Source organism: Syngnathus leptorhynchus, chromosome 14 (assembly GCF_054491065.1).
Source record: "Syngnathus leptorhynchus isolate UIUO chromosome 14, UIUO_Slep, whole genome shotgun sequence".
Lineage (NCBI taxonomy): Eukaryota > Metazoa > Chordata > Actinopteri > Syngnathiformes > Syngnathidae > Syngnathus > Syngnathus leptorhynchus.
Window position 1 is genome coordinate 8,998,587 of NC_141208.1, and position 12,089 is coordinate 9,010,675.

General features: G+C 40.1%; 1 protein-coding gene across 1 annotated transcript; it reads right to left on the bottom strand.

The window, feature by feature from the left end:
• Window positions 1–588: 588 nt before the first annotated feature.
• Window positions 589–3,078, bottom strand: ptger4c (prostaglandin E receptor 4 (subtype EP4) c). The gene is made up of 2 exons (XM_085929786.1): window positions 2,230–3,078; window positions 589–1,468 (listed from the first exon to the last, which is right to left on the bottom strand). Exons 1-2 carry the CDS (start codon window positions 3,076–3,078, stop codon window positions 890–892), a joined length of 1,428 nt encoding a protein of 475 aa, XP_085785912.1. The 3' UTR covers window positions 589–889.
• Between the last annotated feature and the right edge of the window lie 9,011 nt (window positions 3,079–12,089).

Consider the following 12,089-nt stretch of genomic DNA (forward strand, 5'->3'; position numbering starts at 1 on the left):
CACTCAAAAGATTGTGATTAAGTTGTGTTTTGACTCACTGTAAGTTTTATGGTAATTTGCACACGTTTGATTTACATTCATAACGTTTTACGCACGTTTCATGAGTTATTTTTGCAGCGTGCTCTGAGTCACTCGTGTTTTTGTGTTGTAGCACCACCTGCTGGCTGAACGGGAACATCAAGACGGACGCTGGTCAGTGTCGTTTTAATTCTTCACACACGTTCAACAAGCACCACGTCATAAAAGTAAGCTTTTTTTCTTTTAAAATGTATCAAAACACTACAAGTTGCATAAAAACAAAGGTAACAAGACTTTGACCAATTGTATACATTCAGTTGTCCCTCCCTGCGTCATCTTTCTATGGCACAGAGAAGATTTGCAGCATATCGTTTTAAAAGTACATCTTGACACCATCATGCATTGTGTTAATACACAAATGAGTCACATAAATTGATACAGTAAGTATGCTAACTTTAGTTTGTACCCATTGGGTATAAAAATAATTATTTGTACACATTTCCTTACTTGGAAATTGGCACCAGTTTTTTCTAACCCACATTTTTCACATTGTCCAAAATTTCGAGTGAGACTAACCTTGAAGGATAGAAGTGTACTGGAATGGAATTAAAGTGTTTGGTTGGTAGTTATATGATTTCATGTTTATCTGTGAATTTGTCAAAATTATTCATAACAGGCCATTATAAAAAATGTATAGAATAAATATTTATAAATAATAATCTTTTTCCATCCTTTATTCCCCAAACCTATGTTTAGCAAGTTTAATGATTAATTTTAAGCTTTAAAATGTTGGTCTTTCATCTGATGTTCTCTGTGTGCCATCAAATGTAAAATATATGCTTTGGCTCAGTAAAAGTCAGGAAACATTGCATTAGAGGCATTTCACTGACTGACAGGAGCTAGGGGTGCTAAACATGCACGTGACCATCTCGCCTGTCCTGACATGCATAGAAGCGGGCTGTCCCGGCGAGGCCTTCACCGAGTCCCCCTGCTGCTGTTTTGCATCCTCCTCTGCTTCGCGTTCGTCTTCGGGCACAGCACTCGCTTCCACGCTGAACGGGTGGAAGTTGACCCGAGCTGTGTCGTAGTCCCACGCGTGTCTCATGGCAAAGTTGGTGAAAGATGGCGTGTCCCCGGCAGCCACTTGCCGCCCCACGTCTTTCCGGCGTATGGATGCGTAGCTGGTGTCGTTTGTGTTGGAAGACGGAGGGGAGTCCTGCCCGACCCAGCCCATGTGGTCTCCGCTGCTCTCTTTCACACGAGTCATTGCTAGCTTCAGCTTCCGGCAGCCCTTCAGAAGTAGGTTCTTTCGGCACAGGATGTACACCCACGGGTCCAAAATGGGGTTGAAGGAGGCAAAGCGAATGGCCAGCAGATCGCTTCGGTAGTCGGGCTTCCCTCCGGCTGATATATAAGCAGGGTCGTAAAGCTGATTCACAAAGATTCGCACCTGAGACATGGAACGAAATACAGTTTAAGCAAGGTACACAAATGCCACTATATAGCATCTCAAGCTGTTCTGAAAATGGCACGTGGTGGTGGGTTGGACCCGATGTTGGTAATTTTGCAGACAATTGCAGGGCGGTGGATCTGCGAGAGGGAAGGCTGCATGGCTATGGGAGTGGTCACAAATGTCTTCAATCATGGCCAATCAAAGTGGCTACTTTTGAGTCTTTTTAAATGCGACATACTAGTCACACATTAGAGCAAAGTAAATCTGTCCCGTGTAATGGAGGCCCTTGAAACATCCCAGCAAGAATGCCTATAAAATCCAGTTTGCTGTACTGATTTGCATGGACTTTGTTGTCAGGTCACTCTTGTTTATCCTGTCAAAATTTAGCTGGCATCAAAAACTGTTTTTTTGTCTTCACTAGTATGAAAGCTAATCATTGAGGGGAACTAATTTCAATCAAGTGTCTACCTTGTGCCAAGTCACATAGTTAAATTGTATTGAATATAAATGACTAAAAGTAATAATAATAATCATAATAATTAGGATTATTATGATTATTATTAGCGTGTCTATAAGTAGACACGCTAATAAAACAATATTATTTATTATACAAATTAGTTATTATTGAAAAAATGTTTTACTCTTTTTCTCATGTAAAATGGGTGACCAAGGATAAGATGCACTGCTCTAGACTCCCACGTGCTACTTTTCTGAAAGGTAAATTGTTAAAAAATGATTTGAAATGCGCTGCTTCTTACCACGAGAGGAATGGAGCACACCAGGAAAACGCTAGTCATGAAAACGAGCAGCCAGAACATTTGGATCTCTGCCGCCGAGGACACCGACTGCAGCCGGGGGAAGCGTCTTCTAGAGCCGCCCTGCTCGCACACCTCGGCCCGGACGATTCCGGTCCTTTGGCTCATGCCTACCAGAGACTTGCACACGGCCAGGTTGCACAGCACCGTGACGGCGATGAGCAGCAGCATCACCCCGCCGTAGAGGAACGAATAACAGGCACCCAGTGGATCTATCGCCCTCCAGTCTAGGAAGCACCACGTTCCCGGGAAGTGTGTAACATGCTGACCGAAGCCGAAACTGGGCATGACGCACAGGACCATGTTGGCCAGGTAGACTACGAGGAGGGCGAAGCGCGCCATGGTCCTGTCTATGTGCTGCGAGTAGAAGTAGGCGTGATTTATGGCCAGGTATCTCTCCACGGCCATGGCGCACAGGATGGACATGCCGGCCGAGCCAAAGAAGAGCATGGAGAAGGAGAAGAAGTGACACAGGAGCGTGCCACCGGGCCACCGGCTTGCCACGTAGGTGGCGATCACCACCGGGCTGGTGAAGCACGTCCCCAGAAGGTCCGTGATGGCCATGCCGCACACCAGCGTGTAGAAGGTGGTCTCCTTCTGCTCCTTCTTGGAGACGCACAGCACCACGATGGCGATCACGTTTCCCAGGACGCCCACGGCGAACATGGTGGCCGACGTGACCAGTGACCGGGATTCGAGTTTCAGCGTGGGAAACGTGCTGTGGTTGTGACCCAAGGAGAAAGCCGGCTCCGAACCGTTCGTGTCCAACGCTATGGTGTCGTTGATCATCATTTAGAAAACAACAACGAACAAAAAGCTAAATAGTTTTTACTTTTGTACTTGCAGCATGTCATCCCACAAATAATTGAAACAAATCCAGAAAAGAGCACCTGTTGCGACTTACTGCTCACTTCAAGTGTTTTTATCCCGCATGGGGGTGCGCTTGTTTGCGCACACGCTCTAGTTTTGTGCGGGTATTTAAGCTCAGTGCTGATGTCAGGACTGACGTGCGTGTGGGCTGCCTGCATGCGAGCGCCACCCGTTCCCCGTGGATCTCATTTCTACAAGCAGAGTCAAATCATTAGGTGCAAACCATTTATCACAAGGGGGAGCCACGGGTTGTGTTGTTCACTCAATGAGGATAAATTACAACAATAAACACATGGGGGGGGGGCATGTATTGACCACAACATTGGAATAGACACACGAGCACCTATCAAGGCTGTTCTGCTCTGAGGGGACATTGTGATTTTCTTGGAATGTTGTAGATTTGAGAGTAGAGATTTAGAATTTACATTTCCTAATTGAGATAGTTAGATTATCAGTTTCTTCATGTCATTGAATATCATTATTTATTATTGATAGAATTAAACCATAACATCAAACGTTATTAGATTACATTTGACACCTATGTAAGTTTTCTGCATTGTGAAATAAATTAAGTCATTCCTAATTATAAAAGAAAATCCTGTCAATTATCTTATTTTATACCAGCGTTTTATTGATATGATGGGGTTGTATCATCTTCATAAACTGAGGATTGTGAGTCATACAGGCAAGCCACTTAATTACTCATGGATAAAACCCAAATTTGCTTTCCAAAAGGCCTGGGAGGAATGTCTGGCAGCACCAAGGCCAGTGCCAAATGCTGTCTCGGTCTAAAAACTATTTGTCATCATTAAATGTTCATGACTTTTTTTTTTTATGTTTTGAAGAACTGAATATTGGTTTCAATCGATATCCTTTGGAAAAACTAAATAGTTTTAAACACACACAAAAAACTAATGAACATGCGGCTGTCTAACTGATAAAGGTTGAGGGACATTTTGTATTCAGCGAAGTGTAACTATTGAAGTGAAAGAAAACAAAAGACTGAAATTCACAATTGATTTTTTTTGCATATGAAGTGATGTTATGTGTGTGTGTGTGCGTGTGTGTGTGTGTGTGTGTGTGTGTGTGTGTGTGTGTGTGCATGTTGTTTGTGCTGTGTATGTGTGTATATGTGTAGGTGTATATATGTATATTAAAATTAAAATTGTGATACTTCCCTGTTGGCCAACCTAACTAGCCAGGGTGTACTCTTTCTCTGTGTGTCCATTGCTGTAACATGAGGACAAATGCAGTTAATGAGTGTAACACAGCATCAGGCGCACTACATCAGGGAAATGAGGCTTGGACTCTTATTTGGTGTCCCCTTTGAAATCATGCAAAGAGAATAATGGCAAATGGGTGGTTGGTCTTATTTCAGTGCTCCATCCCCCACTTAAAACTATCTGTTGCCATAGTGATTAACATTGGTGAAGAACGAGCCAACTGTATTTGTTTAGCATTTATTGAACTTGTGATTGCACATCCATTAAGATTATGTATTCCCTTCCTCCCTGGGCAGCTAAAAATATTGACATTAGTGTAGTGACATCTTGTATTATGCATAAGTACACATCTTTTGAATTTTTTTTTTTTTTAAATGACACATTTTTTATATATTTTACTTTAATGATTAGTCTCATCTTCCGGGGAATTGTTTATTTTGGTAGTGAGACTTGGCTGTATTTGTGGCGGCATTCACATAAATTCACATATTTGCAGTTTTTATCATCATCTTTTCCTAGACTTTTTATGCAATGTCCTAAAAGGCCACAATGCAAGGACACATGCACGTCTGGTGCAATTTTTCCATAATATAATCATCTGGAAGCAATTTTCATTATAGTAATGGTAAGCAAAGAATAAATTCCACTTTAATGTAACATTGTTGTACACACAAATTAAAGACTATTCCACATGCCTGAGAGGTTTGTGTTGCTTCTGTGGTGCACGCCTTGGCCACAAGGGGTCAGTGTGTTGCATGTATGTATATATTGTGCCATTCTTTAATATTATACCAGATTAAAAACATACAGTAATGAGATTATCAAAGCCAATTAAAATCGCTAAAACAATTTTTGCCGTGTTTGGTCCTTCAATGCACACTGTACTGCTCATTCTGGTGTGTCGCCATACAAACACTCGTACATTCAAAAAGTCCTTAAGCCTTTGGTTGTTGTCAGAAGATACGTTTCAATGCTCTTATGGACTTGTGAAACCTGTGCCAGATATGAAATTGCCACAACTCTTGTGTGTTCAATTTACACTGCACCTGGACATAGAAACAGAGCAACACACACAAACACACACCTGGGAGTTACAGCCCTGTGAAAATCGAAATCAAATCTGTAGAAATGAAAGAATTTGTCATATGAAATGGAGGAAGGATCTGTCTGATGGTGGACAGTGGCGCTGGCGAAGGCTCTCCATCTCTGTCTGCCTAAGTGGATTCCTACTCAGCAATGACGGAGGAAGACGAGGTCGAGAGAATCCCTCCATGGAGTGTTTGTGAATTTGAGTCTGCCCTTCCTGCTCTAATAATGCAGAGGCATCAGTAGCGCTGGTGGCCACATATAAACAATAAAGCCTCTCTCTCTCTCTCTCTCTCTCTCTCTCTCTCTCTCTCTCTCTCTCTCTCTCTCTCTCTCTTCTGCTCATACATCTGAGGGATTCGCGTCCAACCTCAGCAAAGACCTAATGAGGAATGCTTGGTCTTACGTGCATGAACGTCCATAGGGGTTCCCAATCAAATTTGGCTTCAATATCATCTTAGAGTGCATAATTAAAAAGCAACTGTAGTGGGGATAATCTTTCCCAAGCTCCTGTTACACACATTCAACATGTCGTCTTTGCAAAGGGTGGGGAGGGTCAGATATTAAAAGCAAAAACAGTCCGTAGTGAGCATATTTAGATTATGTGCGCACATCCAATTACAATTAGCAAACTAGTAATTTGCTGTGTGGCATGGGACAGGTTTGTAATCAAATTGTCACAAGGCTTTTATATTTAGCAGAAAGGTGACGTGATGCAATTAATATAATTATAACTCACACATTACATACAAGTACCGTAATTTTCGGACTATAAGTCGCTCCGGAGTATAAGTCACACCAGCCATAAAATGCACAATAAAGTTTTTTTTTTTTTTTTATTTTGAAAATCTTTAAAAAAAATCACATATAAGTTGCTCCTCAGTATAAGTCGCCCCCCACCCAAACTAAGAAAAAAACCGCGATTTATAGTCCGAAAATTACGGTAATTGTTGTAGCCTGAAAAAAAACAAAAAACACTGAACAAAAAGCTTTGCATATAGTTAACATAAGCAAAATGTCAAAGACACACACATCTGACATCCAGATTTGATTTAGTACAACAACAACAGGCAAGAGTTATGGAAAAATGAATTCAGTAATTACTTAAATGTCACACTAACATACATGTAAAAATAATTTCAATATTTTATAATAAATACCCATAGCTCAGTGGTTTTTACACCACAGCCTGAAGGTTTACAAATATTTATTTATGTATTTATTTATTTATTTATTTATTTATTTATTTATTTGTTTATTTATTTATTTATTTATTTATTTATTTATTGTTCTCAATTGGTCTCAAATTGTAAGGCTTACTACTTGGGTCATGGAGGTCAGATGTTATACTATGACTCCAATCATCAAACAAAAAGTCAAATTTATTTTCTGGGCTGGCTGGCTGATTAGATCAGATGTGTCACAGTGCAATGTGGGTGTCTTGAATTCGCTGGTGATGCTGAAAAACTCTGACGTCGTCGAATAACCCACGAGCGCGATGACGTCATCATCTAGTGATTTTTATTTGTTGCCTTCCTGGAGTTGACACCGCAATCATCCTGCTCCTTCTACCGCAGTCTGCCAAGCTCTTCCCCACAACGAGCGGAGACTCATTTACCATCTCCCCCCCTCCCATCTCATTCATCTGACTGTCTTTTCATCCTCTGCAAACCTTTTGTTTCTCCACTAATGTCACTAGTTTCTTCTGAAAGGCTTCAGGACGTCTCGTTGTTTTGCGATCAGTCTTATGCTGGCTATTTAGAGCAACGTTGTCAGTTAATCTGCACTATTGTATACGTGCCTCAGGGAAAAAGGCATTCATTTTAGAGTATGAGTCTCTATACTGCATTTTGGCAGTTGTGTGCCATGCAGCTGCAGGATATTAGACATTTCTATCATGTAAAGCGCCGAGTAAATGAACCACATTGATGCCAACACAGCCACTCGGTGTGACTGAGATTTCGAAGATCTGATGTGACGTTCACTGGGTTTCAAATATCATTATGGACATCATTTATTTCCAATGTGGTCATACAACTAAGAGGGTATACTGTGCCCCTTTGGAACATGATGTCGAGGTTGAATGTGTTCAAATTTTTACCGTGGTAATGACTAAATAATACTCATAACAATAATAATCATCATAGCTTGTCACGCCAAACAGCTAACCATTCTAGGGTGTTCTGATTCACATTCAGCAAGTCAGCATTGTTCTGGCTGCAAGATAAAATAAGATTTTTTTTTCTTTTTACATTCTCATCTCATATGAGCATAAAAATTATCAAATTATGTGCTAAAGCCCAGGGACACCAGAGACCATTTAGGGTTCGCAAAAAAATAAAAAATAAATTCTATAAAAAGTATTTTCTCGTGTCAGAAAGTACATACAAGACTCACATATGGGGACCAAGATAATAAATGAGTTTTTAAATTTAGCTTCATTTGTCCAGATAGTGGAGTTGGGTTATGTTTGTTATGCTAGCAAGGCTGAGCGCTGAATCCTAACCTGAAACCAGCCAGTCCGATTTAGAGAGTTTTAAAAATTTAATATTGTGAGAATAATGTGCAATTCACGTCACTTTTTTCCCTTGTTAAAGTTGGACACAAATAAATAATTTGTAAAAAGCCTGCGGAGCCAAAACAATGAGAACCACTGACTTATTAATTTGTGCAGAAGAAATAGCCCGAGTGTGCCTGGGAGTTGAATTTCTTCAAAATTACACAATGTTTGCAAATATTTTTTTTCTCTCTCGATAACATTTTAAGTTTTATTTTTGATGTCATCTTAATCGGTTAGCTTGAAACCATTTTGTGCTGGCACCACAAACTATATTACGAGTGGTCGCGGCAACGACAATTTTTTCCTTATTGTTTCCCATATAGGCTAATTGGTTTTACTTTAATGTCAAAATTATGACATCATTGCTTTAATGTGTGTTTTTGTATGTTGGCAATTAAGGAGTGTAGAGTTCTACAAAAGACTTAATTGTGGATCGTTATAAAGGAAGTCTTTATAAAGGCGCATTAGTCAGTGGGCCTTGTATTAAATTAAAGATAGTCAGCAGCAGCTTATTCCCCATATGTAATATTAATATGACACTAAGAAGTAATATTGTCATCTCTTCTTTCCCTTGGTGGGATCCTCAAATAATATTAGTCTCCTATGCTAAATTACTGTATGCTATTGTGTTGCCCACTTGTTTCTCTTCCAGGATTAGTTAGACACAATCCAAATTTGTTGAATTCCGAGCTAGTGAGAGGAATAAATCACATTATGCCCTGGATGCCTGCTATGAGACTGAATGGCATGAATAACATTTTAGAAAGAGTGGGATGCATATAGGATTGCACTTCATGAAGAGTAGGTGGCAAAAGCACATCATATTTCACTGGGTCTAATGAAAAGTTATTTTACACAGGAAGGAGCAAATTGCTCAATGGCGAGACAAGACACATGCAGGCAGTAAATGCATGGAGGGTTAAAACTTGAATCCTGATGAGGGTGAAACTGTGTGGGAGGTCGGCAGTAAAAGATGCACCCATGACCAACATCAGGCCCAATGGCAGGACATAAAATAAAAATCACCTAGAGCGAAAGACTTGTATGAGAACACATGTAGGAGGAGAGAATACCTTCCCTGTAGCACCGTTTACTTTTGCATGTCCTCTGGTCTAGAATGTTCAACAATAATATTTTAGCATATTATGAGAGATAATGTTTTGGTCGAGGTTAGTCACACTGGACCTGGGGTTGGGTCTATCAAAACCATTTTATTTGCTGATTTTGAAACAAACTAAAATAGCGCCCTCTAACGGCCTCCGGCCTGGCCTTGCCAAAATTACAGAATGGTTTGTTTACCAGTGTGACGTTAGTTTTCTTCCTAGACTTATAGACACAGTTCATGAGTTTGTGAGGGTATGAAACTCACTTCCTAATTGGATTGTGTAACGAAGAGTGTTTTCCCTTGCTAAACCGAGTGAGTCTGCACAACTGTGAACTGCCATGAGGCAACTAATTAACTAATGAACTGATGTGAATAAAAACATAAAATGACAGGCAGACTGCTGCTTTGTCATTCTGTCTGCTCATAGTGATTTGGAGTGGCTTGTCACGTATTAAATATAAATTTTTGGAGAGCTTATTATTTCAGCTGATGGAGCGTTTTACATGAAAATGTCACAATGCAAGATTTGACTCGTGGATGACAGCTCGTGTTTATGATAACAGCGAATGGAACCACAACGGCATAATAACATTCATTTTAATGTTGTGTGGAGACTGAGTAGCACATTGTTTATAATTGTGCATTAGTAAACATTCAATGTCCCTTAAGCCTAATACACACACAGCATGTGTCAAATGGTCTCTCAAACATCTGAGTTTTTTACAACCCTTTTTCAATATTTGATTTTTATGAGTCGAGTCTGTAAAGTCTGTTGGGATAGACACAAGCGATTGTGATTCATCCTCCTTGCCATTTCTTGGAGTACCTCACCAAAATGGAGAAAATATGATAAGTCATGTTCGTCTAGCAGACTCCCTAATCAAGCAAAATACTTAGAAGGTCAACGCATATGTACATGACACGTCACTACCTTTCAAAATCTGAACTGAAATAGTCTCTCTCTTGCCATCTTCTTGTTTCACCTTAGATTGTGTAAAGCTGCTTGTTTATCCAGCAGTCTCATGGCTTTTCTCTCCTCCTACACACATACAAAGCCTCAATAGCAGCCTGACTCACTTTCATTGTATGTACACAAGGTACTTAAGGTGTCCTCCAAAGATTATTCAACTCATGTTGTCTTCAATGCAGTATAATGGGGCTCTCTTTTGGGGTGGGAACTTAGCATCTCATTCCTCATGCTCTGATGGTCTACCAAATCATTTGCTCCCCTTCAACGAAATAGCATAAAGGTGCAATTAGGTTGATGCTTCTTTCTCCAGTGTCACTGATGGTGAGTCAGGCGACCTTTTATTATACTCTGAAAGTTATGAGCCGATATTTCTGCAGACATTGTTACATCTTCTGGGTGCTGTTTCGGATGAACCCAATTTAGACTGCTTGTAAGACGTTTGGCTTGCAAGCATGGTTTTTTTCTGCACACAAATGACACCAGCGAGGCCGAGCGCCAATGAGTTGAATATGCAAATGCTGTTTTGAGACTTCAGTCAAGAAACACCAATTTAGAAAATGGAAATAGTCAGGTTATTTTAGCATTGTGATTACAAATATGATCTACAAAACGAAATCAAGAAACTGTCCATTTATTTTGTCATTTCATGTTGAGACCAATGTGTTGGCGAGTTTGTACAGTATGTGTGCATTGTGAGTCATGCACAGCTACACGCAACCAGTCACCTCTTCCTTTGAGCAAACTGAAGAAATTGACGCTTTTGGCTTGAGGGCAGCATGGTTAAATTGCATTTGAGAAGTGTGTCTTCTTCACCACCGAAGATATAACTCCTATTTCAAGACGAGATGTCCTCAGTTCATAAAGGTTTTGTTCTTACAACAACGCCTTATACAAGCAGCAGCAAGCAACAGTGCCACGTGTATCATTTGGAACAGCTTAGAATCAATATTTATCCAATAACAAGACAAAAACATAACAAATGTTAATGATATGCGCCATATTCACCAGAGATGCGATTGTGTTAATGCTTGCAGATTACTACAAACGTTTGGCTTCTCAAAGTTGCACTGACCGACTACCAATCAGAGGATAGAAAAACGTTGATGTCATCGAGGGCCAGTACCGTGCTCATTTCAAATCTGATTCAGTAAAAAAAAACAAAAAAAAAACCAGTCCCATTTTTCATATAGTTTAAGTTACGTAGGCCAGCACTATTGATTCTGAAGGTCCTAGGCTGATTAGATTGTCATGGCAACACAGAGACTAAAATTTGATTAGACAAATAAATCTAACATCCGCATATATTTCCTGGTAGCAGTCCAAGAGAAATACCAAGAAATGAGGAAAATAGCCTTCTGTGAATAAATTGATAAAAATGTCTGTGTTTAGGTTGGGAATGAAGGTTAGTGCTTCTGCTCGTGTTTAGGCTAGTAAAGCACACATATAGCACCGGGTGGACTCTTATTTTCTTTTGTCTTAGAGACAGTACAGACACAGTAATTAGCGAACCGACTGGCATAATATCGTCCACCTTTTACGATCTGCTGCAGTGTAGACAGTCAATGTGCGGGTGGAGTGTGTGTGATTGTTTTTTGTTTTTTTTGAAATGCTAGTCACATTCTTATGGCTGGAGCTCCAATTGAACTACAAGATACTGTCTGACGTTCAAGGTCAACATTCTGGCATATGAATCGTTATTGTGATTCGAATGTGACGTTAAAGCTGACGTAAAAACATTATTCACACTGATGCCACAGAGGCACCAAAATATATAATATCCCACTCATGATTAGAGTGGTGGAAATAAAATGGAATGTGCAGATATGTCACTGGAATAATAAAGACCATCCCGCTCTCTCAGCAATAATGAAAAGGTCTTTGAATGCATGTTGCTGCCGACTGCAATTAATACTGTGAGCACAAAGTAATAAGAAAGCCAACTCTATGATCTCTATTTGTAAGCAATTGTAAAATTGTATTTTTACATAT